The sequence below is a fragment of the Charadrius vociferus genome, unplaced genomic scaffold, assembly GCF_000708025.1.
Source record: "Charadrius vociferus isolate BGI_N301 unplaced genomic scaffold, ASM70802v2 scaffold141, whole genome shotgun sequence".
Lineage (NCBI taxonomy): Eukaryota > Metazoa > Chordata > Aves > Charadriiformes > Charadriidae > Charadrius > Charadrius vociferus.
This window is the reverse complement of record NW_009647743.1, coordinates 3067844-3089553: the sequence shown is the minus strand read 5'-3', so window position 1 is coordinate 3089553 and position 21710 is coordinate 3067844. Positions and strand designations below refer to the sequence as shown.

At 44.2% G+C, this 21710-nt stretch overlaps 1 protein-coding gene across 1 annotated transcript in view; it reads left to right on the top strand.

The window, feature by feature from the left end:
- The window catches only part of GALNTL6 (polypeptide N-acetylgalactosaminyltransferase-like 6), a 312073-nt gene that overhangs the window by 221012 nt on the left and 69351 nt on the right, over nucleotides 1-21710 (top strand). The window contains exons 5-6 of the mRNA XM_009882028.1: nucleotides 9114-9299; nucleotides 14546-14729. Of these exons, the coding sequence (XP_009880330.1) occupies nucleotides 9114-9299; nucleotides 14546-14729 (370 nt within the window). The remainder of the gene's footprint in view (nucleotides 1-9113; nucleotides 9300-14545; nucleotides 14730-21710) is intronic.

Here is a 21710-nt window from a genome sequence, read left to right as displayed (position 1 = left end):
GGGTTCGTTTTCTTCATCACGTTCCAATTCAGGTGATTATTGTATTTACATTGCAGCAAAAAATAATTTCCTGCTAATTAATTTTTACTTCCCATTTCAGACTGCTTCACTGTGTGTGCTTAACCAACTTCCTCATCCAGCATAAGGTGGTTGGGTTTTATAATGAGTCATTCCTCTGGTGAACAAAATTATTTCTCCAAATATTATAGCTCGCAAACCATTTGGATACAACCAGAGCTATAAAAACAATGCATTTCCTCACTCTTTTTTTTTTTTTTCCGAAGCTCTTTGCATAGGAAATATAACATTGGGGAAATATTCAGAAATACATACAAGTGCCTATATGAAGAAGCGGCTCTTACGCTTTCTTCAGGCAGTTCCAAAATCCTTTCTGAACATGCACGTTAAAGGCACGTGAACAGCCTTAATATGTAACAGATAATTGCTTTGAAAGTAGATACAAAAAAAAAAAAAAAAGACAAAAAAATAGTAAGTCTTTATTTTAAATACTTTAGTCAGGTCAAAAAGCAGAGGTGGATACAAGCTGCTTAAACTTATTTTTGTGTATTAAGCAGATAAGGTCAATTAATAAGGAGTAACTGCTTAGGTTCTTTTTGTCTCAATTTTAAGGTATAGAATACATTGAGCATTGATTACTTCCTACAAGTGTTTAACTGTGATATACAAAATAGGATTTGGGTAGTTTCATTAGTTCAGAGGCTTTCAGGCAGTAAGTACTGATGAGCTCATTCAGTGTCTCGGTGAAAGGCAGCACCACCTCTCTCCCGGCTGGAGACCCTTTTCTCAGGGCGGTGCTAAGTCAAACACAGCAAACGAAGGACTCTGCTCTCCACTGGGGAAAAAACGAGTTATCGTACTGCACCACCAGTGCGGAGACACACATTGAGGGGCTGGAGCGTGTCCAGAGAAGGGCAACGGAGCTGTGAGGGGTCTGGAGCACACGTCTTATCAGGAACGACTGAGGGCCCTGGGGGTGTTCAGCCTGGAGAGGAGGAGCTGAGGGGAGACCTTCTCGCTCTCTACAGCTCCCTGACAGGAGGGGGCAGCGAGGGGGGGTCGGTCTCTGCTCCCAAGGAACAGGCGATGGGACAGGAGGAAACAGCCTCAAGTTGCACCAGGGGAGGTTTAGGATGGAGATCAGGAAAAATTTCTTCACAGAAGGGGTTGTGAAACACTGGAAGAGGCTGCCCAGGGCAGTGGTGGAGTCGCCATCCCTGGAGGTGTTTAAAGGACATGTAGCCGTGGTGCTGAGGGACATGGGTTAGTGGTGGGCTGGGCAGTGCTGGGTTAATAGTTGGGCTTGATGATCTTAAAGGTCTTTTCCAACCTAAATGATTCTATGATTCTAATATAGAATGGCCATCGCATATTTACCCAAGCGCAAATCATGTTTGAAGAGTCTGATTACTTTTTATGATGATGGTGGTCAAGGAAAGGGTGATGAATGTAACTTACCTTGACCTTAAGACGTTCTTGTTGCTGTAGCATTCTCATTTGTATTCAGAGGAAGTATAGGCTGTACAAAAAGACTGTTAGATGGCTGTGTTGCTGGACTCAAAGGGCAGTTAATCAATGGCTTGTTGTCTGTTTGGCAGGATATCCCAGGTAAGTACTGGAGGCAATGTTAGTATCTTCATCAATAACCTGGATGATGAGACAGTGTGGCCTCAGCAAATCTGTGGGTGATGCTAAAAAAGAGGAAGTGGTTGAGACATCAAATAGTACAGTGTCAGTCTAGAGAAGCTCTAGGATTGTGCAAAAATAAATCTCATTAAATTCAACAAGAAGTGCTAACTTTTGTACCTGAGTGAACAACGCCCTGTACCAGTAAAGTTGCGAACTGGCTGGCTGGTGTGCTGTGAAGGACCTGCAAAGGTCATAGTGGATACCAGGTGAACAGGAGAAAGCGGTGGCCTTTTATCATCAGGAAGGCAAACTGGATTGTGCTACGTTAGGATGAGAGTGAGCAGATAAAGTGAAATTATGCCTTTTATGATACTGGCGCTGCGTATACTTGGGATTCTGCACCCAGTTTGGGGCTCTGCAGGTCAAGAAGGATGACAAAAGCTGGAGCTGGGTTATCAGAGGACTAGCAGGTTTGTCATGGGCCAAAAGCTTGTGACCTTTGAGAAGAGGCTGAGGAACGTGTGCTTGTTTAGTCTGGCAGGGCAGCAGCTAAGTGGGGATCTAATAGCTGCCCACAGCAGCTGGAGGGGGAATTGCGCAGATGGCAGAACCAAATCCCTCCTGGCACTGGCAGATGGTACAGTAGGATGCACCAGCCCCGAGATGCAGCTTGAAGGTTCAGTTTGGACTTTAGGAAAAAGTTACTCAGCAGAAGGGTAGTGTGGCAGTGGAGTAGTTTACCCAGAGGTGTAACCAGGGGAATTCTCCTTCTTGCAGTCTTCGACTCAGCTAGAAAAACTGGCAGCCGACCTGGTACAGCCTTTGCAGCATTTCCGTGTCCAACCAGCGGTTCCAGCCAACCTCCTGCAAATAAGAAGCTTGAAGGGAAACTGGAAGAAAGAGAGGTGGATCTACCCAAATTCATGTGCTCGCACTCTATTCTCTCTTCAGACTGATTTGCTTTTGGGGTGGCACATGCACAGGCAGTGAAATAAGGACAAACAAGGACAGTGCCCTGGAGAGGGCCATTTTATCGATCGCAGCTGAAAAAAAAATAACTGAATAATCACAGGCTGCTAAGTTTCCTTTATGTATTTCTGTCAAGCTGAGGACTTAAACTAGACAGGAGCGTTTCAGTCATCAAAAGATTAAGCTGAGGTGTTCCAGGAAAAAGGTGTGCTGAAGGCCTGGGGACAGGAGCAGAGGGCGTCCCTGCTAATTTGCCCTGGGAAGACGCTCCCGTCCGGCAGCGAAGGATGTGGAGTGATGGAGGTCCTTTCCGCAGCCAGAGCCGTGGGGGTTGCATAAATGTGCTGGAAGGTTTTCTGGGTGTATTGGGCACAAAGCTCTCTGCTGCTGACCGGTGAGAAAAATCTCCTTGAGCCGGCCTCATTATTACTGCAGGTCAGAGCGGCCGTTGCACTGCTGTAATTCCCACCAAGGGAAACAGGCACTTCGAGATTACGGTACTGCCCAAAGGTCACGGGCTAGTGGGGGGTTGGCCACCTTGCTTCCCGCCGTCTGCCCACGCTGAGGTAACAGCATCCGCTTTCTACTGCTCTAAGATTTTCTGGAACTATTTTTATTATGGTTTGTGTTGGGAACAGCAGAACAGCTCACATGACATACTTCTCAGTCAATTAAATTTGAAAAGAAACAGATCTAGTTCAGATTGCTTATCCGGGGCGTTTAGCCAGCGCTATTGCTGTTCTTAATTATTTGATAATTTGCAGGTCAGCAATAGCATAGTGGTGGTCATTGGTGGTTCTGGGCAGAACGTGGAGGTGCCGCAGCGGGGCCGGGGCCTGTCCATGGGGTGGCCCTGCCTGGCTGCCCAGAGCACGGCCTTCACAAAAGCCTTCGTTTGATTTGTGTTTCCCTTCCTCTTTCATGGTCCGTGCTGCAGCCAAGCAAGTCCTGAAGACCAGCTCCAGCTTTCACACCATCGTTTAAGTCTCTCTTAACACCTTCTCAATAACCTTGGAGGAACATTGCCTGTCACGTAGCACGCGTTGCCACGGGTTACCAGTGTGATACTGAAACAATCCCTGTGTGCATCCCAACAGGAGAGAAGGATTGCGGTGCTGCTTTTTAGTACTATGATTTTTTTTTTTTTTCCTGACAAAGGCAGAACCTTGATTTCCAATTTATTTCTGGGCACCAAATTAAGTAACTGGGTACTCCACTTGAGTAGATCTTGACTTACTACGACCAGGCAATTGTGTCTCTGCGAGTCCTGTAGAAAAACTTCTCCAGACTTCAAATGAAGGCAGAGAAGGCCCACACAAAGCAATTAGAATGGAGGGTTTGTTTACAGGCTATTGCTGGAAGAGACGTAATGCTTCCCTGTGCCATCACTTGTCACAGCAGTGACAGCCCGCAAACCTCCTGCCCGTGTGCCGCTCTCCGCTCGTCACCGCCTGTGCCAGCTCCTGCCCTGGCAGGTGCCTGGCATGTGTCGAACATATGATTCATGGGTTCATTTGATCAACACTGTGTAGAAAAGAAAGATGTATTTTCTTTTAAATTACAAATTAGACATTTACTCCCGGTTTCTAGTGACAGGGGCTTTGGCTTCTTTATATCCAAAGTGCACCATTTATAGCTCGCTGTAGGATTTAAATACCGGCTTCTCTCTCGTGCCTAGCTCTGAAAGGGAAATTTATGTAATAATACAGCATATAAATGAAACCATCCTACCTCCCTGGTCTATTGTCATGGCAAGCTTGCTTCAACTGTTTCCTTTGGTGATAAATGGGCAGAATGCGTTGTCCCCTGGACATCTAAAGGCCTTTTAATTACAGGTTGCTTTCTATTTTACACGCCACGTTGCAATTTTTTTCAGATAATTTCTTTAGACTTAGGGTTTCGCTCTGACATTGATTGATGCGTGTTTATATGGCACTTGACATCACTTGCTTCTAAATGTATGGTGTAATATATAGGTTTTTGTGTGACACTTCTTCTGGAGATAATATTAGCGACACAATAATTGGGAACTGTGAGAAAATGCAGTTGTACTATAGGAAATATAATATCGTTTGGTTTTCTCTTCTGTGAAGGAAGTTTATGGAGTTCTGTGAAAAAGGGTGTATTTTGGGGAAAAGGCAAGGTTAAAAAAATCAAAATTTGTTAGTAATCACAAATGCTTCTGTTAATCAAAATTATTCCCATACAGAGAATTCCCGAGTCTTGTCTAGCCTGTTCCGAGCAACTCGTGGGCAGTGTCTTTGTGAGAGCATCGGTGTCCTCGGGCACGGCCTGGCTCGGGCACGGCAGCCCGCCTTTAGAGCCCGCTGCTGACCGCACATCCCGCAGAACTGCCGTTCGGCTTTGAAGAGTCTCACCTGTGAGAATACCAGTATATTGAGTAGTGTGGGAGTGGCTTTCAGGAGTGGTTCAACGTGAAAGATGTGCTTTTACTACTTATATAAATAGTAGAAAAGACTAGAGTTTTCTTTAGAACTACTACAGTTCTACTGTCTCTGGCTGTTACTCTGCGTTTGTTTATTCTTTTAGAGATTGGTAAGATTTGAAACAGATAGTGCCACAAGACATTGCAGGGGAAAATACGATACGAGAGCACTATCGTATTGATTTAAGTTAAAAAAATCATTACTTATGGATCCAAAAGGGATTTTTTCCTTCACTTCAAGGTATTTTCATTCTCACAAGCATATTTGAGTTGGTCGTTGAACTTAAATACTTCATGATGGTTTTGTAGTTATTGAGAATTTTTCCCAAATAAATTCGCAAGCTGTCTTGGGCAAATCTCAAAACTAAAGATAGGGTAGGGATTGTTCCTGGCATCCATTTGACTACGTCATGACTTCTTATTAGGATTATCACTAACATGTAGCTGTTTTAACAGATCTAGATACCTTATGTATCTCTAGTAATCCGTATACTCTGATTTGTATGGAGACCTGATCTTTTTACGCCACTTGTCTAACTAAGCTCTATAAAATTAACATTTAATACTTTAATACTTTTGTTTTCTTCCTGATTACTTCCGGATATGTCTAAATGAGGATGCAGTTAGAATTCTGTGTGAACAAGAGGTGCAAATTCTGTTTGTATACTTCTGCTTTTTTTTTGCAAGTTGTTCTTTGAGCGACAAGGAGAAAATAATAAAATTATCCAATCAAATTATCAAATGAGTAGATGAAAACAATTTTAGGGTATGTGATTCTGGCATGAAAAGATGTGCTAGATGTTTTAATGCAGTTCTTCAGAAATCAGATGACACGCTGTCTGAAATGTGTGAAGAGCTATCTGAGAGGAGGAAGGTGGTATAGAGAACTCTTGTTTGTTCCACAGAATTTCTGGTATTATTCTGGCCAAAAAAAAAATAAAATATTTAAAATTTGAGAGACCGTTTTTCCTAGGTTTGCAAGGAACCTGAAGCAATGAAAGAACAGTATGAACTACCACTGATTTCATGGAGTTCAAGCTCCAATACAACTGATGACAATCAAATTATATTATTCAGCTCTTTTGTTATTTAGCAATTGATACAAGAACAGAAAAGAATGTGTCATAATATGATCGTTTACATCATCTCTCCCTGAAGTGTTTTCCTGAAGAGATAGGCACTCAGCTGTCAGAATTTGCTCGTTGCAAGATGTGAAAGGAGTGAAATTAAGTTCTTTGTGTAAGATTGAACTTATATGGCCCAGGACAAGCGATAACAGTCAGAATGCATGAAAAGAGGGCATTTGTATTAGTTCATTTAAACATCAGCGGTGGCCATATTCACACTGTCTGTTGCAAGAGCCTTACCTTAGCCACTGTGACACCCAACTAGTGACGGTCCAATTCGGGTGTGCCTTGAATTTCTGTGCAGGCAACAGAGAGCCTACCAACACCCCAACTCGGGCTCTCCAAGTAAGGCTCCTGCTTCTCTCCGTCAGAGAGATGAGGTGCTTCCTTGATAGCTGCCTTCACATACAAAGATGGAAATTGCCTAAAACCAGCTCACAGGGAGTAGTAAAGCACGTAGCCAAATTCAGAACTGTGTAGTGGGATCCTCGGATCAGCTGGAGTCTCGTCAGTGAACCCACCTCTGAGGGGGGCAGGTGGAGATGCGGGACTTGCACCATAGCTGAGGTGTTGAGTGCTTGATGGTGTAGATGGAGAGCTGTGTTCAGGCTGAGTCACCTAAATCACCTTATTAGTTGTCTGTACAGTGTGCAGCAATGTGGCCTTGCTCTTGGTGCAGGGTTCCTGTGCGCTACTCAGTACAAACTGAAGACTTGTGGGTGGAAGAGATCAGAGGGGAAAAGGTTTGACGACCTTCCACAGTGTCTGAGGACTAACAGAAGCTATGGCACCTAGCAGATGAGGTTTGATTTACTTTGGAAATATGTAATATCCTGTCACTTTGATAACTGGTTCATTTTTCATGGCTATAAGATGATACAATTTACAACATAGAAAAAAAAAAATCCAGATTGACAGTCCTAACAGACTTTCTTATATTACCTGCAAGGTCTTTCTAGCTTTGTTTTTAAGGTCTGTTTCCCTTCTTCTGTCTTCCTGCGCTATGGGAATAGCCTCAATGGAGCTCATAAAAACAGGAAAACAGTTCAATAAATATACCCTTTAGACAGTCTTGCATGTGGGCACAAAATGATCTGAAGCTTGATTTAGCCTCGGCTCAGTCACGATGCTGAGTCGTAGCTGGTGCCTAAAATGAGTCAGAATGGCACACTGCCCTTGTGCCCTGCGTGTGGTTGGTCACACAAAGATCATCATTCAAAGACACAATACGCCTCTTGTCATTGTGACTGTTGGGGGGTTGCGTTGGATTTTTAATCCAGTACATAAGTAGCAAAATGGGATGAAAAAGGGGATAATTCTTTTACTCGTATTTCAGAATTCAAACCTGGGTATTCTGCCATCACCCACAGAGTAGAAGACAAAAACATCCGATGTTTATCTGAATGTCATTCTTTATTTTTTTTTGTCTCATGCTTGGCCTTCCTCACTTGGTCTCATACTTCTCCTGGGCAGTGCTATGAACACAAACCACTCTTTTGCCTCAGCAGGTCTCCAAAGCACCCAGTTTTTCCATCCCAAACCCCCGACCCTTTCAGTGACCCTCGCAGGCTGGTGTTCCCAGGTCTCAGGCCTCTCCCTCTTCGGTGTCAGCGTACATTAGGATTGCTCAGCACAGAGGAGCATCCCATGCAGTACTTTCACACTACGTACCTATAACTACACACCACCGTTTCTACTCCTTCCTAGTCTGCAGGTAGATTAGGAACGACGTGTGCGTTGGTGGGCTAGGAAGGGAAGGAGCAGAGACAAGGAGGAGCTTGATTTTGTTTGAAGACCAGACCCTGCATTCTCTGCACTGTGTCTTGTTTCCTGGTTGTCTTTGGTCTGTGTGTCGGCATTATACGCTCCAGCGCACTGCGGAACGGTAGTCCTTCCCAGTAGTCCACGGCAAACTTCTTGCAGTCTGTCATGACGCAAGGTCTGGACCGAGGCTTGTACTGACCACACAAGTCCAAGGAATTACAGGCTGGTAGAGGAAGCAATTGACTTGGCAAAGCTCTTTCAGTGAGACTTAGCTTGCAACACCAAGCATCACTAAATGTGGCTTATCACCAGTTTTAATTATTGGAGACTAAGCTTCTCTCTTTCTCTCCAAATGAAATTATCAGATTTTTCCAAAGTAATGAGTCTGACAAGCTGTGCTGTTATACCAAAGACAAAAGATCAGTATTTCTGTGGTAGCTGTTTTTAGGAAGATGCAAAACTACAGGGTGTTTTTTGTTGTTGGGGTTTTTATATGATTGTTAGTCTGTGTTTCTAGTCAGAGGAAAAAAAATTCCCAAAGGTGCTGTTTTCTGATACAAACAAAGCCAGCTTATGCAGATAAGAGAATCTATGAACTGCTCTATATCTGCAGCTTAATTTTATTAGGAAATCAGCTGTCCGTTTGCTTCACGCTGGTGTCCAACTATTAAGATCTTCTTCCGTGTCTGTTTCCCTTCCCATTACAATAACCATCTAATCATGGTAGATTAACGCCTACTTTTAAAAAATTGCTTTCCACGCATAGTTCTTCATAATTAGTTGATATAGGAAACCCCCTTGGAAAGGCCACTGTTTATAAAACGGCCTGCCAGAGTGTTTATCTGGCCTTGGGCTGCAGGAGCCAGAGGATGGATGAATATCCTGCAGTTGTTTTGGCCATGATTGTTTCGTGGATGGCAGGTTGCCAGCAGCAACTGCAGTAAAAGGTCCAGAGTGTCAATGTCTTCCTCCGTGTGATAAAAGAGAGAGCATTTGCACTTTCCAAACCGTCTCAGAGAGGATTTGCGGCAGATTTTGGAGGACTTGGAGTGACAGGAGATGGAAGTAGATAAGCTGCTTGCAGGTTGTATGCCAACCTGTCCTTCTGTTGGCTCCTCCAGGCCTGGCACCACTGACGCTTTTTTTGCCCTTCTTTCTAGAACATTTAAAAGAGAAGCTGGAGGAATACATGGTCCGTTTTGCCAAAGTGAGGATTGTACGTACCAAGAAACGCGAAGGGCTCATTCGGACCAGACTGCTAGGAGCCTCGCTGGCTAGAGGAGAAGTCTTGACATTTCTGGATTCCCATTGCGAAGTCAACGTGAATTGGCTGCCTCCCTTGCTTAGTAAGTGTGTGAGCGTTCCTCAGGTGTCGAAATCAGAGCACACAGCACAGCCTAAGCAATCAGAGCCATGTCCCCCAACAAGCAGGGCACGCGCTCTGTAGAAGTGGTTGGAGCTGTGCCGCAGTGTCTGAAGAGTCAGGATGAGAGCGAGCTCGGAGAAATGCGAGCAGCTCCATTTTACTGTTCTTGCGACTAAAGAACTGGTAAAATTTTGAAGTATCACTTTCACCTGTTATTAGAGTTACAATTTATTTTATTATTACTACCACTGGAGACACTGCTAAATCTAGTATTGTGCTATGCCCTTACTATACACCTGAAAACTTTTGTTATGCAGGTATTGTACTCCTCCCTAGTCTTTCACGATCCATTAAAAGAGCTTTTGCTGTAAATGTATCCAAGACCTCAGAATTAAATCCAATAACAACTGCATCCACAATAGGAAGCTCAGAAAGAATGATTTGCTATTGACTGCTTTGCTGGATTCCAGCTGCAGCTGGCGAAGCTCCATTAGTCAAAGGAAGGGGAAGAATCAATTGTAGTCTCGGATTTCACTCCAGGAAATGATGTCCCCTTTCCCACACACCTGACTATGTGCAAAGTGCGTGTGCTTTGCAAAGTGAGGGCTTTTTGGCTGGCCAAACAAAAGAATGTTCCTCAGTTTACTATTAAAGAAATTTGCATTAATTAAAAGAGTATGTCGTAAGTCCATGACAGGGTAAGGTATCACTGATTAATGGGCATTGTTTCTCGAATTTTGTTGCTAGGACTGTTTGGCCACAGGATAAGCTGATAAAGCATTTGCAGCCAAAATGAGACGCTGTTCTGCTAATGAACTATCACTTGAGACCAAAAAAAAAAAAAAAAACCCAACTAGTAACTAGTTTTTCTTCAGAGGAGTAACAAGATAATGGACAAAGTTCCAAATTTATATGCTTTCTACCTTCCATATCAAATTACATGTACGGTCTTTCCCCTTGTTACCACTTTGCCCTTAATCGCAACATCAGCGTTTTTAAAAATGACCTCTGTGCCTTTGTGTAAAGCCCAAATGGCATGAAGGAGCAGAGGGAAATACAAGTTTCAACAAGCCTTCCACAAGCAGCCCCAACAAGCAGCTGTTAAACACTCTACGCATATGTACAACCACTTTTCCTCTGCTTTCTGATTTTGCCCCACTGCGCATAAGACATTGCCACTAATGAAAAAAGTCTTAAGAAGATTCTCATTCTTGCCCTCTGAAATCTTTTGCTAAGTTACTGCCCGTGAGATGTAAGCCTTCTATTTCGCTAGCGTAGACATGGGAAAATTGCAAGTTGCAAAACCAGTTCCTTTTCTTGCTTTCTTGTCTGAAATGAAGGTACATCTAGCTGGGTTTCACCCTATAAAAACTGAAAAATAAACGGAATGGTCACAGAGGATCCGTAATTGCAGTTAGGTTGCAGTTGGGTATCGAACTGATGATCACAATCCTCAGCCTCAAGCCAGAAAACGGGAAGGATGAGAGAAACTTCATCAGGGACCGAGTCCCAGTCCTCCTTAGTTCCCGGATGGAATGAGGTCTTTCTCATTCTACATGTAGTAGAAATACCCATAGCTAACCAGCCAGAGGACCTGGAAATTAATCTTGAGAAATAGTGGAGCGCAGAATCAATAGGCTTTACTTTGAGAGAAAAAGTAGAGCATTACATGAAGAACAGAGAATGAACACACAGCAAATATATTGAAGGATGCCTTGTTTTTTAAAGCCATGAGAGAACTTTCTCATAACCATTAGGTGGCAAATATCTACTATACTGCAATCAGATGACACCTGGCTACTAATAGTAGTAAAGTTAATGTATTTTTGCAAATGTTTATCTAAAGATCTGTCTGGTGATTCACTCAGCACTGCACGTGACAATGTCATTCAAGGAAACCGCAACAGAGGATATGTTGGGTGTTTATTGAAGCCGCCCGATTTTAGCTCTGGTTGTATCTGCCGCGTGCAGTGCCGAGTGCTCGCCCAGCGCAGGGAGCCCTGCCCGGGGGAAGGCTGCCAGCCCCCGCTGAGAGCGGCCGCCCATCCCGCTCCCCAAAACCGCCTTTTGAGACCTTGAAAGTTAGAGGACAGGGAGGTGGTGAGAGAACCAAGAGCAATCACGTAAAGGCAGTTCTCAGAGTTTTGTAGGTCTCTAACTTATATTTTCAGAACTGACTCTCACTTCACAGAGCAAAGGCAGGGTGAGTTATCTCAGTGCTGTTGGGTATCTAAATAGCTCTGCGGAGCTGAGCCACAGCTGTTTTCAGGTACAGTCCTTTGTTTTGTTTTCTTGAAAACAGGTGCAAAATGGCTTTTCTTTATTTTCTTTAAGCTTTGGCTTTCTAAACTGAGACAAGCCGCTCCGAGACGCCAGAGAGCTTTGCCCGAGGTTGGCGGTGCGGGCGCCTGTAGTCACGTACAAACGCTGCCAAACGCGGCCGTTTGTTCCCCCGCCGCAGCAGTGTAAAGTCAGCGGAGGGGAGGATGTGGCTTGGGCTCTTGGGTTGAGTCTGCTCTCCTGGGGAGTCCCGGGTATTGTAGGTGAGAAACGGGCTGAAAGATGCAGGCACAGCTTTCCTGCTGCTGCTGCTGCAGCGGAGCAGCGAGGGGGACATGGGCGAGGATCAGTAGTGCCATAGGCTACCAGAACAAGGTTTCTCAAGACAGATTTTTCTCCTGACCAAAACTTAAAAGTCTGTCACGATTAGATCGTGCTTAGCAAGTTATCAAGACACCTGCTAGCTATAGCTGTCCGTCTCCACAGCGTTTGTATGATGCTTTGCTTGCCGGTGGGGAGACTGAGAGTACAAGTACTTACGACAACTCAGATAACAAGAGATAATTTGCTGAGCCACTCAAATGTTTTCACCATCTGTAAGTAGGATTTAAGCAGGAAAAGAAGAGTATTTGCAGTGTGGCATTGTTACTTTAACCGGGCCAATTGGAAACGAGCACTTGAAATTAACGGGATGTGTCTTTCTCTAAAAGATAAAACCTACATTTTTGAGACAGTCACTTATCCAATATTGAAAACTTCTCTTTATTATCATATGTGCACACTCTGCTTGATAGTAAAAGTGCTGAATTCAAATAGGTTTGTATGTATTGCTTACAATTGCTGGGGAGAAAGCGCTGAGCGATGCTCCCTCTTGATCCCATTCTTTCCCTCAAATCTGCAAGATTTTTACATGCACAGCGATGCTTATCTGTCTGTGCTCCCCTCGATCTGCAGCATGTGTGCCTTGAAATAATGCGTGGAAATTTTCAGACCAGTGGGAATTTGTGAGAGGATGATGAGTAAAGGCAATGGGAAAGAAAGTGTAGAGCTTTTCAGCTGTGGCTTTCAGACTCTCGCGGTAGGAGCAGGTGGGATGAAGAGCAGTGGCTGGCAAAGGCAGCAGCATCTTCACATCTGTAAAGCCCTGACGCTAGCACTCGTGTGAAATGTAAGCTAGCCCTGCAGCCCTTTTTCCAGTTTCCTAAATTTATATTGGGGCTACATTTAAGCCTAAGAAGTATGTATGAAACTACCTTATTTTAGGCATTGAGGCTGCAAGTTTGTTTACTCTGCCTTTTGGTATGCGCAACTACGAACACCCTGGTTTCTTCAAAAGTCAAGGTCTTCCTGTAGTTCCTCATCATCTCTAAAACATTTTTGGGACTGAGAAGTTCTGCAGATGCAGACAAGAACAGGCAGGTAAGCATCATCTTACTTGCAAAATTCTTGCAGAGTTGTAGAAATGAAAACTGGGATTGAGTTTGAGCATTGCTCAAATAATTTTCTCCCTGGCTACCTCTGCATGTGACCTGGAGATTTCCAATCCTTCAGCCTATTTAAAGGCAGCAGCTTTTAAAGATCAAGAGAAGGATGCTAATGTATTATGAGCCCACCTTTGACCTGCTCCAGCCAGATCAATCCCATTTAGTTTCTCTCCTCCAATCGATTTAGAAGGGGGGATCAGAGACAGATTATTATAAGCCCTATAACTATTAGCAGGACCATCACAGGAAAGAGATTATGTAAAAATGACTTTACATAATGATTACAGATAACACTGCACAGAATACCAGTGAATGTAATTATGTTTGGCAATAGCAACAGTAATGCAGCCATTATGTCTGATAGGAGTTTCCTGGAATTTTGTGAGAGCCTGTGCTTTCAATTTATTTCACTATTAAAGGATAAGGATGTAAAAACCTGCTGTATCTCTCACTAGCGGTCAGCATTGTTCCCCCATTTGGACAGTCTCTAAGCAACAACTGAGAATAAATATGAAAATTACAGATGTTTTGCTAAAATAATCTTTTTTCTTAATTTCAATCCTTCAGAAGCTCAAAAGCAGAATCTGTATTATTAATAGCTCTTCTACTGTCCTTTCATGCCAACGCAGCTACAAATTTTCCCTGTACTTCCTCATTTCCAGCCATTATTCTTCTGCCTAGTTCTTGCATTTGGAATATCTTTTTTGCTTTTCTTTCTTTTCTGAGGAGCTCTATGGGACTGAGCAATAGGATTCACCAGAGCAGACTCAGGCCCACCCTGCCCTTATACTAGAGATGGGAATCTGATTTAGTCTCACAGTTCTAATTTATTTTTTTTTTAAAGCAAAAAGAAAACTCCTTTCTTTAGAAAACAGGTGAGGAAGAATAATACTGTGGGGCCTTCTTTATGTCTCAAAGATTGGTACAAAAAAAGGACGCAAGCCCTGTTTTGTTCTTTGTGTTGGAGTTTGCCTTTAATTTGTAGGGTTTGATCTCAAAGCTGATGCACACCAGAGCCGTGGGAACAGCGGCTGAAGGGTTGCAAGGGCTGAGATTCACATTTAGGAACACAAATCTCTCTCGCCGGAGCTTGCCATACACACTCCCCGCAGCTGAAGGAGTGTTTTTACATTTTGCTTGCTGGCTCGTTCCGTAGCTGACAGATTGGGGACAGCTCAGAGTAGCAAAGTGACAGAGATAAAGATGACTGGACTCCTGTGGGTCTCACAGGGATATGCCTCCCTTTAAAGAACTGTAAATGCTTCTAATCATTGCCCAACTGCATTAAGTCCACTTTAGATAAAGGTTTGATACAGATTTGAAAAATGAAATGATTTGGGGCCATGGGGAACAAAGCAAGCAATCTTCAAACATCAGAAAACCTGTGGGATTCACTTTGCAGTAATATGATGGATGGCTTGACTAGACATGCCGTTTCCTATTTTCTACTTTCATTTTTCAGACCAGATTGCACTAAACCACAAAACCATCGTGTGTCCTATGATCGATGTCATTGACCACAATCACTTTGGCTACGAGGCACAGGCGGGGGATGCCATGCGAGGAGCTTTTGACTGGGAAATGTACTACAAAAGAATCCCGATTCCTCCAGAGCTCCAGCGAGCTGATCCCAGCGACCCCTTTGAGTAAGTAGCAATAAAGGGGAGAGTGGGAACATGACGCAGAGCAAGCAAAGAAGGCAACTGTCGTAGAGGAATCCAAGCCTAGAAATTTCCATGTAGGCCACTTTGTACTACTGAACAGTAGGAGAAGCAAAGAGCATCTACAGAGGCTTGTAAATTCTCAAAGCGAGGGAAAAGATCAGGGCAACAATCACAGAGCCATAGAATGGTTTGGGTGGGAAGGGACCGTAAAGCTCATCTTGTTCCACCGCCCATGCCCTGGGCAGGGACACCTCCCACCAGCCCAGAACCCCTTCTGACAAGTCGCAGAATTCACAAGCTGTGCCTGGAGACACAAACCTTCCCCTCTATTTTCTGGCCCAGTGGTTGTACATAAAAGAAACAGGCACATACTTGTATTTAAGAGAAAGTATTGGCATTGGAGAAGGAGTGAATGGGACTACAGTTACTCCGTTGATTCCACAGAGCGCTTCCTCAACAGAATGGAGTTTAATGTTTTCTTTGCTGCAGATTGATGCAATAGCTGAGTCCACGTTCCGCCGGTAGATGCTTTGTTTATGACTGGTGATATTGCTACTGTATAGGTATTGCTGTAACTTAAACACAGGGCTGTCAAACCTGACCAGTGTCAGCTGATTTGTAAATAATTTGGGATAAGCCATTCTCTGATCGCAGTGTTGTATAGATCAGCTTATTCACAGGAATGATCTTCTGCTTTTCACAAAGGTACATCCTTTTTTCTTTTCTTTTAGTTATTCTCGTGTAAGGATCAGCTGGGATTAATCTGCCTGAGCAGAGAGAGGACAGACAGACAGAGGTGGTTCAGCGTGGCCGGGTCTCCAGGTCTCTCCCAGGGCGCATCCCGGCAGGGCTGGCGCTGGTGCCGGTTGTGGCCCTGGCTGAATCTCCACACTGCAGGGTTTTGGCAGTTTAAAAACTCAGCATTTTCCCCTCCCTGAAACAAAACCTGGAAACAGTAGCAACAGACAGCCTGTGTCTCTGGCCCCGACTCTGCACTACTTTGAAGTAATGGATCTGATTCATGCAGAAATTGACCCTTATACCCAGGGAATGACCAGCTCTGTGTAGGGAGAAGTAGGTAATTGCGCCATTCGGTGGGCTTATTTTCATTATTCTGCTTGTTCCTTTTTACTTACCTCCATCTAGGCCCATCACTCTTCATCTTGCATTGGTGTAAGTGCTGATGAAGTACTTTCCATCAGCTGCCGGTGCGACCGCTCCACAAGGCAGATGCAGCCCGTGCAACCACTTATCGCTCCAGAGTTGCACCATTGCTCTTCCACAAGTCTTCCCGGTCCTCTGAGCTGCTGTAATTTGTTGCCACTTACTGAAAGCCGCCTGGCACATCATATGGTTTGGTTCTGCGGTCAAAGTTTGCATATAAGTAAAACTTCTCTATTGCCAGCGTAGCCGGGGGGTTGCTTACCAGCCGTTTGGCACATTGGGGTTTGTAGCACCCACCTCTGGAGGACAGGAGAGGTCTGGAGACACGGCGCTCGGAGGAGACTTGCTGGAGCAGAGGAGGCTTTGTGCGGGGCAGAACAGATGTGGCGGTTCTGCGTGAGCTGCTGAGACGATAGCGTGGCGGCAGCGGGCACCCGCCTTGCCCTGCCTGCATTTGAATGACGAATAAAGGGCTTCGTGAAGAACAACATAGAGGACAACGCGACCTACAAATCTCTTGTGGTGTGAGCAGTCTTCTCCCCAGGAAGGTGGAAAGGCTTCCCAGTTCTTAGACGGGTCCTTGTTTTCCCCACCACAGCCCGCGCACCGGGGCGATGCAGCGGGAAAGCAGTGGTGCAGGTGGAGCCGCCGTGTCCCTCCCCACCGCTGGCAGCAGGACTGAGGGCTGGCCCGGCTGGGACAACAGCTCTGCTCAGAACCACCCTCTGCCCAGGGTGGCGAGGGTCTGGAAGTCTTCTAAATAATCAGTATGAATCTTGCTTAGAGGAGGAATTATTTTCTAACTCAAAGCCAGTGCTGCTTTTCTCCTGGGGCCTTCTCTGTTAACACCTCGAGCCTTTAATACTTTGCTTACAACAAGTACGGTAAACGTTACAAACCATTTTAGATATCAGTAACTTGATTGACCAAGACAGCTTTTATAGAATTAAAGAGACACAACAGTTTTCCTTTAGGTGCAAGTACACTAAAACTCGAAATGGCTTCAGCCAGTGCCATAATTATTATGCTACTATTTTGTAAGCAGTAGGTTGTTGGGTTTTTTTATTTAGGTTAAATATTTTACTATTGGTATCCTAATAGCTTTATTTCTTGCCAGCAGCATCAGATCTGAGCTGATCCTTAATGAACTGGAAAATTGCCAGAGTTTTTAGTAAAACACCAGCAAATAATGGGTACGTGATGCAAAAACTGTGCTGATGAGTTTTTTCCCTTCTCTTAAAATGCCAAATCAGTATGTGTTAACCAGAAAAGGTCGTGTCAGCCTAAGAAATAATGTACATAAAAGCAGATCAAACTACAGCAGACTTAAGAGCAGTCATTGTGTTATCTGAACAGTACGTGCACTTCCCAGCTGCACGTGATCACAATACTGCTGCGGCAGCCGTCAGCAGTGTTTGCCGTTGGCATGACAAGCTGAAGGGTTGTCAGGAAGGCTTTTGGTGTGACAGTAGCACGGAGCTTACTGACCTCCAGTGCCAGCTCAGCTAGTGTTTCTGGAAGTAGTTTTTCCCCACTTTTTGCCTTTTTCCTGTACTCCGCTATGGTGGGTGTTTGACAGGTACTCTCCTGTTGGTCACCATCTACCTGGACACGGTCTTTCAGTTCAGAATCCCTCTTGTGAAGAATCTAGGAGTCCTCATCCATTCGTGGTGTGAGCCTGGGCACGGTTGATTGTTCATACACCTGCAGTGTGGCTCAGGCAGCATCTCCCCCCGTCGCTGTGAGCAGACCCCAGCTTCTCCTGAGGTACCCCACACCCATTCTCAGGCTCTCTGCCGTTGTTCACGACAAGTGGCTCCACACCAAGATTTGGCTTGGTGTTTATGATTTTCGGACTGTATAACACTCTCAGAAGCTTCCAGCCTGCCCAGTGTCAAATGCAGGTACGGATGATGTACTGGCACCAACTTGGGAGTCACATGGCACATTGATATCTGCATTTGGATCGGGCTGCATTCAGCTACAAAATTTGTCGGTTTGGTTCCCATGCAGTTTGTCACTGGCCACGCTGAGTTTCCCGTGGGTTTCACTGAACCATGCTACAGCCATATAAAATGCATTTGCAGTCAAAGCTCCTGTGTGAATTATTGGTTATTGCTCTATGCTCATTGTAGTGTTGAGGAAAGTTTAACAACTATCCCATAAATGGATCTCAGGTAGCCTTTAAGAGTAGCTATTTTTCTGAAAGATCTGTGTTGTGGTTTTTCAGGATACATTGAGTCCTTAGAGGCGTGGAAATTGGACTTCACCCCTAATAACGTTGCCTTCCCATCCAGAGACTAAAGCTGTGAACTCTTTGTTGATTTCCCGTTTTCATGTGCCACAGGAGCAACAGAAGTTTTATACTGCACTCAATTGAGCTGCCACACTTGCCGCTCATCACACTTGGCTGGAGGGATTTTTCTCTTGCGATTCGTGTACAACTGCTCCAATATATTCTGAAGGGGGCTTCACACTATTTTCCTCTGGTGCATTCAGGGTTGTGTAAACGACACAGAGCAAATTGGTGGTCTGATGTATTGTGGAAAATTGTCGGACGATCGTGAAATCATCATCGTGCCATGATGATACTCACTGTCTTTGTCCCAGGGTCAACGATCATTCAGCTGAGTTTGAGAAGACTCGGGCAATTTTCTTCTAGTCCGTAAGCAGGGAGGACCAGAGATGTTTCCCTCCGTTGTGGCAAGGGTCACCTTGGCTTATTATCTCTCGCTGCTTTGTTTTTCTGCCACGGCAGAGGTTTGAAGCATGCCCTAATGGGACGAGTGGGTTCGGGACATAAGAGCATGCTCTTGTGTGGCTGTTTCTTTCTGTGGTGCAAGTGTTCTCGTCTCTGGAGGAGTTTGCCTAACCCAAGCTATTGCCACTTAAACTAATAGGGTAACCTTGTTACTATAATGGGCTGTGATATACAGCGTGTCAGTTTATATGATTTAATAGTCTGTCGGGACTAAAAGCTCTGTGGAAGTTTAAAGCAGAGGTTTGATATGCTCGAGCCCGCTGGGGATGACTGCTCCTTGTTTCCTGGCAGCATTTACATTACATCAATTCACGTTATCACTTGTCCGATCTGAAAAGGGGCATCAGTGTCCATTCATGCCAGCAGCGACATATTTTTAACCAGACAAGAAAACATCAACAGTTCAACTAAAAAACTATTTGGGAAAACCAAAAACTAATCAAGAGGATTAATATGGCACAGATCAGTGAGGGGAGGAAAGGGCTGCACAGGTCCTCAGAGCGGTTTTATGGTGGTGTAACTTTATGATACGGGAGGGAGGGAAAGGCGCGGGTGAGACCTAACAGCACTGCTATTGAATGGCCACTCAAGATGGAAATCCTAACCCATGAGAGAAGTGGTGTGCTGCTTACTGGGTGCCAAGACTTCTAGCACCTACCTGGGAAGGTTAGTAGTGTTTTGGTATATGACTGCTCCTTACTCTCCAAGAGTTCCTTGTTTGCCTTCTGATGTAGAGCTGTCATCTCCAGACCTCCCTGAGGGGAACAGAGCTGAAGAATCATGTAATTCTAGCAAAGGACCAGAACAATAGTTTGGCAAATACCAGGCTAGCCACGGAAGTAGAGGCGACTTTGTGACCTCTTACCGAGGCATTTTAGTTCCTGTACTTGGTTCCCTGTTTATAAATTAGGAGTAGAATGACTCCACCATGGCAAGGGCATGAGTCTGGCAAAGGTTACAGGACTGAGGTCTCACCATAGTAGGGGCCACTTATGGTTTATTTTACTTTTTGGTAAAGTTTTGGACATGCTCAAGGGGTGGAACTGGGTGATCAGTACGTTTTTCTCTTCGCTTGCGTCACGGTCTCTCAACATGGGATGTAATGTGTGGCCTTAATGTAGCCAGTTGTGTGTTAGCTTGGAAGATTACTTGGTACTTTCTGTTGAATCATAGAATCATAGAATGGTTTGGGTTGGAAAGGACCTTGAAGATCATCCAGTTCCAACCCCCCTGCCCTGGGCAGGGACACCTCCCACCAGCCCAGGTTGCCCAAGGCCACCTCCAGCCTGGCCTTGAACACCTCCAGGGATGGGGCCTCAACAACCTCTCTGGGCAACCGGTGCCAGTGCCTCACCACCCTCAAAGTGAATTGTGTATCTAACATCATATTACTATTATGCAAGCTGTTGTCAGCGTGTTCTTTTATTTGAATTTGACATAGTCTCAGAGATACTCTCTTTTTCTGCAGCTCCTTAGTTTCAGTATTTATATATACTTTTTACAACATGTTGGTGCAAAGAAAGTCTTTGCTAAGGCTGCATTTCAAATCTGACAAGTACTTTTACAATTTTATGATCATTTTCTGAAGTTTAGAAACCGTTTGGACAGTGATTTCTGTTCTATAGCTCCCAGTGCTTTATAGCCTGTGTCTTTTATGGCTGATTTCTGCCTATAAACATATTCATAAAACCTCTCGCAACCAGAAACAATTGTCTATTTTTTTAAAGCCTGAGTATAATCTACTGTTCTGAACTGTGCTACAGGAATGCTTGATGCAAAGGCATTACTCTAGAGAGAAGCAGTCTCCAATCAGTGTGAATTTGTGTAATTTAAGGTCTTGATTTATTGTTTTGACAAGCTATGGTCTATAGAAGGCTGTTAGTGGAGATAACAATAGCTTTTACAAACTGCCACCCGCCCATGGCCCCATGGAAATCTCAGAACTTTTTACAGTGAAAAATGCTTACACTACCACACCATTTGTGAGTGAAGATATGCATATGCAATCATTTTCTCCTGCCTTTGATGGGATTTAGCGCAGAGGTTCTGTAAACCAGCACCTTTACTCTGCAGAGTCTAACCTGTCAGAACAAACAAAAAACCCCAAACCAAGCCCAAAACCATCAAGGATAAAAATCTGCTGCTGGTATAATTTTTATAACCTCACGAGAGTCACTCAAGGAATTAGCCGAGTCCTACATGCTCAATGAATTGGGTAGATTCAGGTTTGATACTCAACTTTTCACTTGAACGCCGCTGGTAGCTCACGCCTCCTGAGACAAAAGGGAACTAATTTTGTTCATAATGCCATCATGCTGCAGTGCCGAAGTAGCTATGTTTTTCTACTTCTGTGGAAACTCATATTTCCAATTTTCTTTCACACATGGGGCTTCGTGGTTAGCATAAAATTGTAAACATTTTGAATATAACGTTTCTAGAGCTGTTAGCCTGCTACTTCACACAAATATTAACTTTAGAGCGTGACAGTCTATGTGCCCATATGCTGGGGCAGATTCGTAGAGTGGGTCACCAAAACTACTAGTAATTAGAAAACTAAGTAGTTTCTGGACGCAAATTTAATATCTCTCTACATAAAAAACACTGGGACGGTGGCCAAGAGGAAGACAGAGCTATGTTACTCAGTGCATACAGGTGAGCTATTTACCGCTATCAACATGCTATTGATACAGATGAGTTGGCTTTCAAAATTATAAAATCACATCCGATCAATTTTCCATGAAGAAAAAGAAATCAGCCTTTTAAAATAATTGTTTCTATTTTTAATTTTATATTTTCAAGCCATTTTCTTTGCAACTTTCATGAAGGATTTGGTGACACCCATTGGTACTAAGAAACAGAAAACCAACACCCTTCACTGAGGTTTTATAGCGTTCACCAGCATGAAGTTGGGAGTGACCTCTGCATCCACTTCCACTTCTGTTTGGTTGTTCTGGTGTTTTTTTTAAAGAATGACCTGTTGCTATCTAAAGCCTCAACCTAGCACTACCGTTGCTTCCAACAGAGGACAGAACGAAGAC